This window comes from Petromyzon marinus, assembly GCF_048934315.1.
Source record: "Petromyzon marinus isolate PM22_M1 ecotype Great Lakes invasive population chromosome 67 unlocalized genomic scaffold, UKy_Petmar_22M1.pri1.0 chr67_unloc.6, whole genome shotgun sequence".
NCBI lineage: Eukaryota > Metazoa > Chordata > Hyperoartia > Petromyzontiformes > Petromyzontidae > Petromyzon > Petromyzon marinus.
The window spans coordinates 512,722-528,305 of record NW_027422596.1 but is presented as its reverse complement, the minus strand read 5'-3'; the positions used below and the strand labels follow the sequence as shown (position 1 = coordinate 528,305).

General features: G+C 49.4%; 2 protein-coding genes across 6 annotated transcripts in view; both read left to right on the top strand.

Annotated features, from left to right (window-relative positions):
• Positions 1-15,584, top strand: part of LOC116937743 (ankyrin repeat domain-containing protein 49) — a 390,193-nt gene that overhangs the window by 236,023 nt on the left and 138,586 nt on the right. The gene's annotated exons all lie outside the window — the stretch shown is intronic.
• The window catches only part of LOC142907979 (vitamin K-dependent protein S-like), a 147,948-nt gene that overhangs the window by 90,519 nt on the left and 41,845 nt on the right, over positions 1-15,584 (top strand). For both annotated transcript variants that reach the window (XM_076058052.1, XM_076058051.1), the window contains one exon: positions 5,605-5,723. In XM_076058052.1, the coding sequence (XP_075914167.1) occupies positions 5,605-5,723 (119 nt within the window). The remainder of the gene's footprint in view (positions 1-5,604; positions 5,724-15,584) is intronic.

Sequence of the window (15,584 nt, the reverse complement as noted above, 5' to 3'; positions counted from 1 at the left end):
GATGTAGATGCCACTGGTTCTTCACGTTCTGCAGATGTAGATGCCACTGGTTCTTCACGTTCTGCAGATGTAAATGCCACTGGTTCTTCACGTTCTGTAGATGTAGATGCCACTGGTTCTTCACGGTCTGCAGATGTAGATGCCACTGGTTCTTTACGTTCTGCAGATGTAGATGCCACTGGTTCTTCACGTTCTGTAGCTGTAGATGCCACTGGTTCTTCACGGTCTGCAGATGTAGATGCCACTGGTTCTTCACGTTCTGCAGATGTAGATGCCACTGGTTCTTCACGTTCTGCAGATGTAGATGCCGCTGGTTCTTCACGTTCTGCAGATGTAGATGCCACTGGTTCTTCACGTTCTGCAGATGTAGATGCCACTGGTTTTTCAAGTTCTGTAGATGTAGATGCCACTGGTTCTTTACGTTCTGTAGATGTAGATGCCACTGGTTCTTCAAGTTCTGCAGATGTAGATGCCACTGGTTATTTACGTTCTGCAGATGTAGATGCCACTGGTTCTCCACATTCTGCAGATGTAGATGCCACTGGTTCTTCACGTTCTGCAGATGTAGATGCCACTGGTTCTTCACGTTCTGTAGATGTAGATGACACTGGTTCTTCACGTTCTGCAGATGTAGATGCCACTGGTTCTTCACATTCTGCACATGTAGATGCCACTGGTTCTTCACGTTCTGCAGATGTAGATGCCACTGGTTATTCACGTTCTGCAGATGTAGATGCCACTGGTTCTTCACGTTTTGTAGATGTAGATGCCATTGGTTCTTCACATTCTGCGGATGTAGATGCCACTGGTTCTTCACGTTCTGTAGATGTAGATGCCACTGGTTCTTAACGTTCTGCAGATGTAGATGCCACTGGTTCTCCACATTCTGCAGATGTAGATGCCACTGGTTCTTCACGTTCTGCAGATGTAGATGCCGGTGGTTCTTCACGTTCTGCAGATGTAGATGCCACTGGTTCTTCACGTTCTGTAGATGTAGATGCCACTGGTTCTTCACATTCTGCACATGTAGATGCCACTGGTTCTTCACGTTCTGCAGATGTAGATGCCACTGGTTCTTCACGTTTTGTAGACGTAGACGTCATTCGTTCTTCACATTCTGCGGATGTAGATGCCACTGGTTCTTCACGTTCTGCAGATTTAGATGCCACTTGTTCTGCAGATGTAGATGCCACTGGTTCTTCACGTTCTTCAGATGTAGATGCCACTGGTTCTTCACGTTCTGTAGATGTAGATGCCACTGGTTCTTCACATTCTGCACATGTAGATGCCACTGGTTCTCCACATTCTGCAGAGGTAGATGCCACTGGTTCTTCACGTTCTGCAGATGTAGATGCCACTGGTTCTTCACGTTCTGCAGATGTAGATGCCACTGGTTCTTCACGTTTTGTAGACGTAGATGCCACTGGTTCTTCACGTTCTGCAGATGTAGATGCCACTGCTTCTTCAAATTATGCAGTTGTAGATGCCACTGGTTCTTCACGTTCTGCAGATATAGATGCCACTGATTCTTCATGTTCTGCAGATGTAGATGCAACTGGTTCCTCACATTCTGCGGATGTAGATGCCACTGGTTCTTCACGTTCTGCAGATGTAGATGCCACTGGTTCTTCACATTCTGTAGATGTAGATGCCACTGGTTCTTCACATTCTGCACATGTAGATGCCACTGGTTCTTCACGTTCTGCAGATGTAGATGCCACTGTTTCTCCACGTTCTGTAGATGTAGATGCCACTGGTTCTTAATGTTCTGCAGATGTAGATGCCACTGGTTCTTCACGTTCTGCACATGTAGATGCCACTGGTTCTTTACGTTCTGTAGATGTAGATGCCACTGGTTCTTCACGTTCTGCAGATGTAGATGCCACTGGTTCTTCACGTTTTGCAGATGTAAATGCCACTGGTTCTTCACGTTCTGCAGATGTAGATGCCACTGGTTCTTCACGTTTTGTAGACGTAGATGCCATTGGTTCTTCACGTTCTGCAGATGTAGATGCCACTGGTTCTTCACGTTTTGTAGACGTAGATGCCATTGGTTCTTCACGTTCTGCAGATGTAGATGCCACTGGTTCTTCACGTTTTGTAGACGTAGATGCCATTGGTTCTTCACATTCTGCGGATGTAGATGCCACTGGTTCTTCACGTTCTGTAGATGTAGATGCCACTGGTTCTTCACGTTTTGTAGACGTAGATGCCACTGGTTCTTCACGTTCTGCAGATGTAGATGCCACTGGTTCTTCACGTTCTGCAGATGTAGATGCCACTGGTTCTTCATGTTCTGCAGATGTAGATGCCACTGGTTCTTCACGTTCTGCGGATGTAGATGCCACTGGTTCTTCACGTTATGCAGATTTAGATGCCACTGGTTCTTCACTTTCTGCAGATGTAGATGCCACTGGTTCTTCACGTTCTGTAGATTTAGATGCCACTGGTTCTTCACGTTCTTCAGATGTAGATGTCACTGATTCTTCACGTTCTGCAGATGTAGATGCCACTGGTTCGTCACGTTCTTCAGATGTAGATGTCACTGGTTCTTCACGTTCTTCAGATGTAGATGCCACTGGTTCTTCATGTTCTGCAGATGTAGATGCCGCTGGTTCTTCACGTTCTTCAGATGTAGATGCCACTGGTTCTTAACGTTCTTCAGATGTAGATGCCACTGGTTCGTCACGTTCTTCAGATGTGGATGCCACTGGTTCTTCACGTTCTGCAGATGTAGATGCCACTGGTTCTTCACGTTCTGCAGATGTAGCTGCCACTGGTTCTTCACGTTCTGTAGATGTAGATGCCACTGGTTCTTCACGTTCTGTAGATGTAGATGCCACTGGTTCTTCACGTTTTGTAGACGTAGATGCCACTGGTTCTTCACGTTCTGCAGATGTGGATGCCACTGCTTCTTCAAATTATGCAGATGTAGATGTCACTGGTTCTTCACGTTCTGCAGATATAGATGCCACTGATTCTTCATGTTCTGCAGATGTAGATGCAACTGGTTCTTCACATTCTGCGGATGTAGATGCCACTGGTTCTTCACGTTCTGCAGATGTAGATGCCACTGGTTCTTCACGTTCTTCAGATGTAGATGTCACTGATTCTTCACGTTCTGCAGATGTAGATGCCACTAGTTCTTCACGTTCTTCAGATGTAGATGCCACTGGTTCTTCACGTTCTTCAGATGTAGATGCCACTGGTTCTTCATGTTCTGCAGATGTAGATGCCACTGGTTCTTCACGTTCTGCAGATGTAGATGCCACTGGTTCTTCAAGTTCTGTAGATGTAGATGCCACTGGTTCTGCACATTCTGCAGATGTAGATGCCAATGGTTCTTCACGTTCTTCAGATTTAGATGCCACTGGTTCTGCAGATGTAGATGCCACTGGTTCTTCACGTTCTTCAGATGTAGATGCCACCGGTTCTTCACGTTCTGTAGATGTAGATGCCACTGGTTCTTCACGTTCTGCAGATGTAGATGCCACTTGTTCTGCAGATGTAGATGCCACTGGTTCTTCATGTTCTGTAGATGTAGATGCCACTGGTTCTTCACGTTCTGTAGATGTAAATGCCACTGGTTCTTCACATTCTGCACATGCAGATGCCACTGGTTCTGCACATGTAGATGCCACTGGTTCTTCACGTTCTGTAGACGTAGATGCCACTGGTTCTTCACGTTCTGTAGATGTAGATGCCACTGGTTCTTCACGTTCTGCACATGTAGATGCCACTGGTTCTGCACATGTAGATGCCACTGGTTCTTCACGTTCTGTAGACGTAGATGCCACTGGTTCTTCACGTTCTGTAGATGTAGATGCCACTGGTTCTTCACGTTCTGCAGATGTAGATGCCACTGGTTCTGCACATGTAGATGCCACTGGTTCTTCACGTTCTGTAGACGTAGATGCCACTGGTTCTTCACGTTCTGTAGATGTAGATGCCACTGGTTCTTCACGTTCTGTAGATGTAGATGCCACTGGTTCTTCACGTTTTGTAGACGTAGATGCCACTGGTTCTTCACGTTCTGCAGATGTAGATGCCACTGATTCTTCACGTTCTGCAGATGTAGATGCCACTGGTTCTTCACGTTCTGTAGATGTAGATGCCACTGGTTCTTCACGTTCTGCAGATGTAGATGCCACTGGTTCTTCACGATCTGCAGATATAGATGCCACTGGTTCTTCACGTTTTGTAGACGTAGACGTCATTGGTTCTTCACATTCTGCGGATGTAGATGCCACTGGTTCTTCACGTTCTGCAGATGTAGATGCCACTGGTTCTTCACGTTCTGCAGATGTAGATGCCACTGGTTCTTCACGTTCTGCAGATGTAGATGCCACTGGTTCTTCACGTTCTGCAGATGTAGATGCCACTGGTTCTTCACGTTCTGCAGATGTAGATGCCACTGGTTCTTCACGTTCTGCAGATGTAGATGCCACTGGTTCTTCACGTTTTGTAGACGTAGACGTCATTGGTTCTTCACATTCTGCGGATGTAGATGCCACTGGTTCTTCACGTTCTGCAGATTTAGATGCCACTTGTTCTGCAGATGCAGATGCCACTGGTTCTTCACGTTCTTCAGATGTAGATGCCACTGGTTCTTCACATTCTGCAGATGTAGATGCCACTGGTTCTTCACGTTCTGCAGATTTAGATGCCACTTGTTCTGCAGATGTAGATGCCACTGGTTCTTCACGTTCTTCAGATGTAGATGCCACTGGTTCTTCACGTTCTTCAGATGTAGATGCCACCTGTTCTTCACGTTCTTCAGATGTAGATGCCACTGGTTCTTCACGTTCTTCAGATGTAGATGCCACTGGTTCTTCACGTTCTTCAGATGTAGATGCCACTGGTTCTTCACATTCTTCAGATGTAGATGCCACTGGTTCTTCATGCTCTTCAGATGTAGATGCCACTGGTTCTTCACGTTCTGCAGATGTAGATGCCACTGGTTCTTCACGTTCTGCAGATGTAGATGCCACTGGTTCTTCACGTTCTGCAGATGTAGATGCCACTGGTTCTTCACGTTCTGCAGATGTAGATGCCACTGGTTCTCCACATTCTGCAGATGTAGATGCCACTGGTCCTTCACGTTCTGCAGATGTAGATGCCACTGGTCCTTTACGTTCTGCAGATGTAGATGCCACTGGTTCTCCACATTCTGCAGATGTAGATGCCACTGGTTCTTCACGTTCTGCAGATGTAGATGCCACTGGTTCTTAACGTTCTTCAGATGTAGATGCCACTGGTTCTTCACGTTCTGCAGATGTAGATGCCACTGGTTCTTAACGTTCTTCAGATGTGGATGCCACTGGTTCTTCACGTTCTGCAGATGTAGATGCCACTGGTTCTTCACGTTCTGCAGATGTAGCTGCCACTGGTTCTTCACGTTCTGCAGATGTAGATGCCACGACCACCGTTTTTTTAATTTACGACTTTCGGTCCCAACAGGCTTCCACTGGACCATACGGGACCAGGGTTTGTTCATATCTCTGAATGTTCATAAGTCGGATGTGCGAAAGCAGAGGAGTCCCCTGTATTTTGTCGTTGTTGTTATTATTATTGATTGTCATGGTGTTTGATTTCCTTGATCAGCCCATCCATACGTGCGCTCCGGTCAGTGACCAAAAGGACCCCACTTTCTTCTACCTGGGCATGAACTTCAACAAGGGTCCTGCCATCTTCATGAGATTCAAACTGCAGAAGCTCACCAGGTGAGTCACAGTCCTCACCAGATTCAAACTCACCAGGTGAGCCACTGACCTTACCAGATTCAAACTCACCAGGTGAGCCACCATACTCACCAGATTCAAACTCACCAGGTGAGCCACTGACCTTACCAGATTCAAACTCACCAGGTGAGTCACCATCCTCACCAGATTCAAACTCACCAGGTGAGCCACTGACCTTACCAGATTCAAACTCACCAGGTGAGTCACCATCCTCACCAGATTCAAACTCACCAGGTGAGCCACCATACTCATCAGATTCAAACTCACCAGGTGAGTCACCATCCTCACCAGATTCAAACTCACCAGGTGAGCCACCATCCTCACCAGATTCAAACTCACCAGGTGAGCCACAGCTCTCACCAGATTCAAACACACTAGGTGAGCCACCATCCTCACCAGATTCAAACTCACCAGGTCAGCCACCGACCTCACCAGATTCAAACTCAATAGGTGAGTCACCATCCTCACCAGATTCAAACTCACCAGGTGAGTCACCGTCCTCACCAGATTCAAACTCACCAGGTGAGTCACCATCCTCACCAGATACAAACTCACCAGGTGAGCCAGCATCCTCTCCAGATTCAAACTCACCAGGTGAGCAACTGTCCTCACCAGATTCAAACTCACCAGGTGAGTCACCATCCTCACCAGATTCAAACTCACCAAGTGAGCCACCATCCTCACCAGATTCAAACTCACCAGGTGTGCCACTAACCTCACCAGATTCAAACTCACCAGGTGAGCCACCAGGTGAGCCACCATCCTCACCATATTCAAACTCACCAGGTGAGTCACTGTCTTCACCAGATTCAAACTCACCAGGTGTGCCACTGACCTCACCAGATTCAAACTCACCAGGTGAGCCACCATGGGAGCCACCATCCTCACCATATTCAAACTCACCAGGTGAGCCACCATCCTCACCAGATTCAAACTCACCAGGTGAGCCACCATCCTCACCAGATTCAAACTCACCAGATGATCCACCATCTTCACTAGATTCAAACTCACCAGGTGAGCCACCATCCTCACCAGATTCAAACTCACCAGGTGAGTCACCATCCTCACCAAATTCAAACTCACCAGGTCAGCCACCGACCTCACGAGATTCAAACTCACCAGGTGAGTCACCATCCTCACCAGATTCAAACTCACCAGGTGAGTCACCGTCCTCACCAGATTCAAACTCACCAGGTGAGTCACCATCCTCACCAGATACAAACTCACCAGGTGAGCCACCATCCTCTCCAGATTCAAACTCACCAGGTGAGCAACCATCCTCACCAGATTCAAACTCACCAGGTGAGCAACTGTCCTCACCAGATTCAAACTCACCAGGTGAGTCACCATCCTCACCAGATTCAAACTCACCAAGTGAGCCACCATCGTCACCAGATTCAAACTCACCAGGTGAGTCACCATCCTCACCAGATTCAAACTCACCAAGTGAGCCACCATCCTCACCAGATTCAAACTCACCAGGTGAGCCACAGCTCTCACCAGATTCAAACACACTAGGTGAGCCACCATCCTCACCAGATTCAAACTCACCAGGTCAGCCACCGACCTCACCAGATTCAAACTCAATAGGTGAGTCACCATCCTCACCAGATTCAAACTCACCAGGTGAGTCACCGTCCTCACCAGATTCAAACTCACCAGGTGAGTCACCATCCTCACCAGATACAAACTCACCAGGTGAGCCAGCATCCTCTCCAGATTCAAACTCACCAGGTGAGCAACTGTCCTCACCAGATTCAAACTCACCAGGTGAGTCACCATCCTCACCAGATTCAAACTCACCAAGTGAGCCACCATCCTCACCAGATTCAAACTCACCAGGTGTGCCACTAACCTCACCAGATTCAAACTCACCAGGTGAGCCACCAGGTGAGCCACCATCCTCACCATATTCAAACTCACCAGGTGAGTCACTGTCTTCACCAGATTCAAACTCACCAGGTGTGCCACTGACCTCACCAGATTCAAACTCACCAGGTGAGCCACCATGGGAGCCACCATCCTCACCATATTCAAACTCACCAGGTGAGCCACCATCCTCACCAGATTCAAACTCACCAGGTGAGCCACCATCCTCACCAGATTCAAACTCACCAGATGATCCACCATCTTCACTAGATTCAAACTCACCAGGTGAGCCACCATCCTCACCAGATTCAAACTCACCAGGTGAGTCACCATCCTCACCAAATTCAAACTCACCAGGTCAGCCACCGACCTCACGAGATTCAAACTCACCAGGTGAGTCACCATCCTCACCAGATTCAAACTCACCAGGTGAGTCACCGTCCTCACCAGATTCAAACTCACCAGGTGAGTCACCATCCTCACCAGATACAAACTCACCAGGTGAGCCACCATCCTCTCCAGATTCAAACTCACCAGGTGAGCAACCATCCTCACCAGATTCAAACTCACCAGGTGAGCAACTGTCCTCACCAGATTCAAACTCACCAGGTGAGTCACCATCCTCACCAGATTCAAACTCACCAAGTGAGCCACCATCGTCACCAGATTCAAACTCACCAGGTGAGCCACCATCCTCACCAGATTCAAACTCACCAAGTGAGCCACCATCATCACCAGATTCAAAATCACCAGGTGAGCCACCATCGTCACCAGATTCAAACTCACCAGGTGAGCCACAGCTCTCACCAGATTCAAACTCACCAGGTGAGCCACCATCCTCACCAGATTCAAACTCACCAGGTGAGCCACCATCCTCACCAGATTCAAACTCACCAGGTGAGCCACCGACCTCACCAGATTCAAACTCACCAGGTGAGTCAATGACCTCACCAGATTCAAACTCATCAGGTGAGTCACCATCCTCACCAAATTCAAACTCACCAGGTCAGCCACCGACCTCACCAGATTCAAACTCACCAGGTGAGTCACCATCCTCACCAGATACAAACTCACCAGGTGAGCCACCATCCTCTCCAGATTCAAACTCACCAGGTGAGCAACTGTCCTCACCAGATTCAAACTCACCAGGTGAGTCACCATCCTCACCAGATTCAAACTCACCAGGTGAGCAACCATCCTCACCAGATTCAAACTCACCAGGTGTGCCACCAGGTGAGCCACCATCCTCACCATATTCAAACTCACCAGGTGTGCCACTGACCTCACCAGATTCAAACTCACCAGGTGAGCCACCATCCTCACCAGATTCAAACTCACCAGGTGAGCCACTGACCTTACCAGATTCAAACTCACCAGGTGAGCCACCATCCTCACCAGATTCAAACTCACCAGGTGAGCCACCATCGTCACCAGATTCAAACTCACCAAGTGAGCCACCATCCTCACCAGATTCAAACTCACCAGGTGAGCCACCATCCTCACCAGATTCAAACTCACCAGATGAGCCACCATCTTCACTAGATTCAAACTCACCAGGTGAGCCACCATCCTCACCAGATTCAAACTCACCAGGTGAGCCACCGTCCTCACCAGATTCAAACTCACCAGGTGAGTCACAGTCCTCACCAGATTCAAACTCACCAGGTGAGCCAATGACCTTACCAGATTCAAACTCACCAGGTGAGTCACTCTCCTCACCAGATTCAAACTCACCAGGTGAGCCACAGTCCTCACCAGATTCAAACTCACCAGGTGAGCCACCATCCTCACCAGATTCAAACTCACCAGGTGAGCCACCATCCTCACCAGATTCAAACTCACCAGGTGAGCCACCATCCTCTTCAGATTCAAACTCACCAGGTGAGCAACTGTCCTCACCAGATTCAAACTCACCAGGTGAGTCACCATCCTCACCAGATTCAAACTCACCAGGTGAGCCACCATCCTCACCAGATTCAAACTCACCAGGTGAGCCACCATCCTCACCAGATTCAAACTCACCAGGTGAGCCACCATCCTCACCTGATTCAAACTCACCAGGTGAGCCACCATGCTCACCAGATTCAAACTCACCAGATGAGCCACAGCTCTCATCAGATTCAAACTCACCAGGTGAGCCACCATCCTCACCAGATTCAAACTCACCAGGTGAGCCACAGCTCTCACCAGATTCAAACTCACCAGGTGAGCCACCATCCTCACCAGATTCAAACTCACCAGGTGAGCCACTGCCCGGAGCCACAATATTACCCAGGGCGGCCCAGCCGGTTAGAACCGTCGATTCGAACATCTCTCTCTCTCTCCAATCTCTCTCTCTCTCTACACTCTGATTCTTTCCACTCTGTCTCCACTCTGTCTCCACTCTGTCTCCACTCTGTCTCCACTCTCTCCACTCTGTCTCCACTCTCTCCACTCTGTCTCCACTCTGTCTCCACTCTGTCTCCACTCTGTCTCTACTCTCTCCACTCTGTCTCCACTCTGTCTCTAATCTCTCCACTCTGTCTCCACTCTGTCTCCACTCTCTCCACTCTGTCTCCACTCTGTCTCTAATCTCTCCACTCTGTCTCCACTCTGTCTCCACTCTCTCCACTCTGTCTCCACTCTGTCTCTACTCTCTCCACTCTGTCTCCACTCTGTCTCTAATCTCTCCACTCTGTCTCCACTCTCTCCACTCTGTCTCCACTCTGTCTCTAATCTCTCCACTCTCTCTCCACTCTGTCTCCACTCTGTCTCCACTCTCTCCACTCTGTCTCCACTCTGTCTCTAATCTCTCCACTCTCTCCACTCTGTCTCCACTCTCTCCACTTTGTCTCCACTCTGTCTCTAATCTCTCCACTCTCTCCACTCTGTCTCCACTCTCTCCACTCTGTCTCCACTCTGTCTCTAATCTCTCCACGCTGTCTCCACTCTGTCTCCACTCTGTCTCCACTCTCTCCACTCTGTCTCCACTCTGTCTCTAATCTCTCCACTCTCTCCACTCTGTCTCCACTCTGTCTCTAATCTCTCCACTCTGACTCTAATCTCTCCACTCTGACTCTCTCCACTCTGTCTCCACTCTGTCTCCACTCTGTCTCCACTCTCTCCACTCTGTCTCCACTCTGTCTCTAATCTCTCCACTCTCTCCACTCTGTCTCTAATCTCTCCACTCTGTCTCCACTCTGTCTCCACTCTCTCCACTCTGTCTCCACTCTCTCCACTCTGTCTCCACTCTGTCTCTACTCTCTCCACTCTGTCTCCACTCTGTCTTTAATCTCTCCACTCTCTCCACTCTGTCTCTAATCTCTCCACTCTGTCTCCACTCTGTCTCCACTCTCTCCACTATGTCTCCACTCTCTCCACTCTGTCTCCACTCTGTCTCCACTCTGTCTCTACTCTCTCCACTCTGTCTCCACTCTGTCTCTAATCTCTCCACTCTGTCTCCACTCACTCCACTCTGTCTCCACTCTGTCTCTCATCTCTCCACTCTCTCCACTCTGTCTCCACTCTCTCCACTCTGTCTCCACTCTGTCTCTAATCTCTCCACTCTGTCTCCACTCTGTCTCAAATCTCTCCACTCTGACTCTCTCCACTCTGTCTCCACTCTGTCTCTAATCTCTCCACTCTCTCCACTCTGTCTCCACTCTGTCTCTAATCTCTCCACTGACTCTCTCCACTCTGTCTCCACTCTGTCTCCACTCTCTCCACTCTGTCTCGACTCTGCCTCTACTCTCTCCACTCTGTCTCCACTCTGTCTCTAATCTCTCCACTCTCTCCACTCTGTCTCTAATCTCTCCACTCTGTCTCCACTCTGTCTCCACTCTGTCTCCACTCTGTCTCTAATCTCTCCACTCTGTCTCCACTCTGTCTCCACTCTCTCCACTCTGTTTCCACTCTCTCCACTCTGTCTCCACTCTGTCTCTAATCTCTCCACTCTCTCCACTCTGTCTCCACTCTCTCCACTCTGTCTCCACTCTGTCACCACTCTCTCTCCACTCTCTCTCCACTCTGTCTCCAATCTGTCTCCACTCTGTCTCCACTCTGTCTCCACTCTGTCTCTAATCTCTCCACTCTCTCCACTCTGTCTCCACTTTCTCCACTCTGTCTCCACTCTGTCTCTAATCTCTCCACTCTCTCCACTCTGTCTCCACTCTGTCTCTAATCTCTCCACTCTCTCCACTCTGTCTCTAATCTCTCCACTCTGTCTCTAATCTCTCCACTCTGTCTCTAATCTCTCCACTCTGTCTCCACTCTGTCTCCACTCTGTCTCCACTTTCTCCACTCTGTCTCCACTCTGTCTCTAATCTCTCCACTCTCTCCACTCTGTCTCCACTCTGTCTCTAATCTCTCCACTCTCTCCACTCTGTCTCTAATCTCTCCACTCTGTCTCTAATCTCTCCACTCTGTCTCTAATCTCTCCACTCTCTCCACTCTGTCTCCACTCTCTCCACTCTGTCTCTAATCTCTCCACTCTGTCTCTAATCTCTCCACTCTGTCTCTCATCTCTCCACTCTGTCTCCACTCTGTCTCCACTCTGTCGCCACTCTGTCTCCACTCTGTCTCAACTCTGTCTCTAATCTCTCCACTCTCTTCACTCTGTCTCCACTCTCTCCACTCTGTCTCCACTCTCTCCACTCTGTCTCCACTCTCTCCACTCTGTCTCCACTCTGTCTCCACTCTGTCTCCACTCTGTCTCTAATCTCTCCACTCTGTCTCTAATCTCTCCACTCTGTCTCCACTCTGTCTCCACTCTGTCTCCACTCTGTCTCTAATCTCTCCACTCTGTCTCCACTCTGTCTCTAATCTCTCCACTCTGTCTCTACTCTCTCCACTCTGTCTCCACTCTGTCTCTAATCTCTCCACTCTCTCCACTCTGTCTCCACTCTGTCTCCACTCTCTCCACTCTGTCTCCACTCTCTCCACTCTGTCTCTAATCTCTCCACTCTGTCTCCACTCTGTCTCCACTCTGTCTCCACTCTCTCCACTCTGTCTCCACTCTGTCTCCACTCTCTCCACTCTGTCTCTAATCTCTCCACTCTGTCTCTAATCTCTCCACTCTGTCTCCACTCTGTCTCCACTCTGTCTCCACTCTCTCCACTCTGACTCCACTCTGTCTCCACTCTGTCTCCACTCTGTCTCTAATCTCTCCACTCTGTCTCCACTCTGTCTCCACTCTCTCCACTCTGTCTCTAATCTCTCCACTCTGTCTCCACTCTGTCTCCACTCTGTCTCCACTCTGTCTCTAATCTCTCCACTCTCTCCACTCTCTCTCCACTCTGTCTCCACTCTGTCTCCACTCTCTCCACTCTGTCTCCACTCTGTCTCTAATCTCTCCACTCTCTCCACTCTGTCTCCACTCTCTCCACTTTGTCTCCACTCTGTCTCTAATCTCTCCACTCTCTCCACTCTGTCTCCACTCTCTCCACTCTGTCTCCACTCTGTCTCCACTCTCTCCACTCTGTTTCCACTCTCTCCACTCTGTCTCCACTCTGTCTCTAATCTCTCCACTCTCTCCACTCTGTCTCCACTCTCTCCACTCTGTCTCCACTCTGTCACCACTCTCTCTCCACTCTCTCTCCACTCTGTCTCCAATCTGTCTCCACTCTGTCTCCACTCTGTCTCCACTCTGTCTCTAATCTCTCCACTCTCTCCACTCTGTCTCCACTTTCTCCACTCTGTCTCCACTCTGTCTCTAATCTCTCCACTCTCTCCACTCTGTCTCCACTCTGTCTCTAATCTCTCCACTCTCTCCACTCTGTCTCTAATCTCTCCACTCTGTCTCTAATCTCTCCACTCTGTCTCTAATCTCTCCACTCTGTCTCCACTCTGTCTCCACTCTGTCGCCACTCTGTCTCCACTCTGTCTCAACTCTGTCTCTAATCTCTCCACTCTCTCCACTCTGTCTCCACTCTCTCCACTCTGTCTCTAATCTCTCCACTCTGTCTCTAATCTCTCCACTCTGTCTCTCATCTCTCCACTCTGTCTCCACTCTGTCTCCACTCTGTCGCCACTCTGTCTCCACTCTGTCTCAACTCTGTCTCTAATCTCTCCACTCTCTTCACTCTGTCTCCACTCTCTCCACTCTGTCTCCACTCTCTCCACTCTGTCTCCACTCTCTCCACTCTGTCTCCACTCTGTCTCCACTCTGTCTCCACTCTGTCTCTAATCTCTCCACTCTGTCTCTAATCTCTCCACTCTGTCTCCACTCTGTCTCCACTCTGTCTCCACTCTGTCTCTAATCTCTCCACTCTGTCTCCACTCTGTCTCTAATCTCTCCACTCTGTCTCTACTCTCTCCACTCTGTCTCCACTCTGTCTCTAATCTCTCCACTCTCTCCACTCTGTCTCCACTCTGTCTCCACTCTCTCCACTCTGTCTCCACTCTCTCCACTCTGTCTCTAATCTCTCCACTCTGTCTCCACTCTGTCTCCACTCTGTCTCCACTCTCTCCACTCTGTCTCCACTCTGTCTCCACTCTCTCCACTCTGTCTCTAATCTCTCCACTCTGTCTCTAATCTCTCCACTCTGTCTCCACTCTGTCTCCACTCTGTCTCCACTCTCTCCACTCTGACTCCACTCTGTCTCCACTCTGTCTCCACTCTGTCTCAACTCTGTCTCTAATCTCTCCACTCTCTTCACTCTGTCTCCACTCTCTCCACTCTGTCTCCACTCTCTCCACTCTGTCTCCACTCTCTCCACTCTGTCTCCACTCTGTCTCCACTCTGTCTCCACTCTGTCTCTAATCTCTCCACTCTGTCTCTAATCTCTCCACTCTGTCTCCACTCTGTCTCCACTCTGTCTCCACTCTGTCTCTAATCTCTCCACTCTGTCTCCACTCTGTCTCTAATCTCTCCACTCTGTCTCTACTCTCTCCACTCTGTCTCCACTCTGTCTCTAATCTCTCCACTCTCTCCACTCTGTCTCCACTCTGTCTCCACTCTCTCCACTCTGTCTCCACTCTCTCCACTCTGTCTCTAATCTCTCCACTCTGTCTCCACTCTGTCTCCACTCTGTCTCCACTCTCTCCACTCTGTCTCCACTCTGTCTCCACTCTCTCCACTCTGTCTCTAATCTCTCCACTCTGTCTCTAATCTCTCCACTCTGTCTCCACTCTGTCTCCACTCTGTCTCCACTCTCTCCACTCTGACTCCACTCTGTCTCCACTCTGTCTCCACTCTGTCTCCACTCTGTCTCTAATCTCTCCACTCTGTCTCCACTCTGTCTCCACTCTCTCCACTCTGTCTCTAATCTCTCCACTCTGTCTCCACTCTGTCTCCACTCTGTCTCCACTCTGTCTCTAATCTCTCCACTCTCTCCACTCTCTCTCCACTCTGTCTCCACTCTGTCTCCACTCTCTCCACTCTGTCTCCACTCTGTCTCTAATCTCTCCACTCTCTCCACTCTGTCTCCACTCTCTCCACTTTGTCTCCACTCTGTCTCTAATCTCTCCACTCTCTCCACTCTGTCTCCACTCTCTCCACTCTGTCTCCACTCTGTCTCCACTCTCTCCACTCTGTTTCCACTCTCTCCACTCTGTCTCCACTCTGTCTCTAATCTCTCCACTCTCTCCACTCTGTCTCCACTCTCTCCACTCTGTCTCCACTCTGTCACCACTCTCTCTCCACTCTCTCTCCACTCTGTCTCCAATCTGTCTCCACTCTGTCTCCACTCTGTCTCCACTCTGTCTCTAATCTCTCCACTCTCTCCACTCTGTCTCCACTTTCTCCACTCTGTCTCCACTCTGTCTCTAATCTCTCCACTCTCTCCACTCTGTCTCCACTCTGTCTCTAATCTCTCCACTCTCTCCACTCTGTCTCTAATCTCTCCACTCTGTCTCTAATCTCTCCACTCTGTCTCTAATCTCTCCACTCTGTCTCCACTCTGTCTCCACTCTGTCGCCACTCTGTCTCCACTCTGTCTCAACTCTGTCTCTAATCTCTCCACTCTCTCCACTCTGTCTCCACTCTCTCCACTCTGT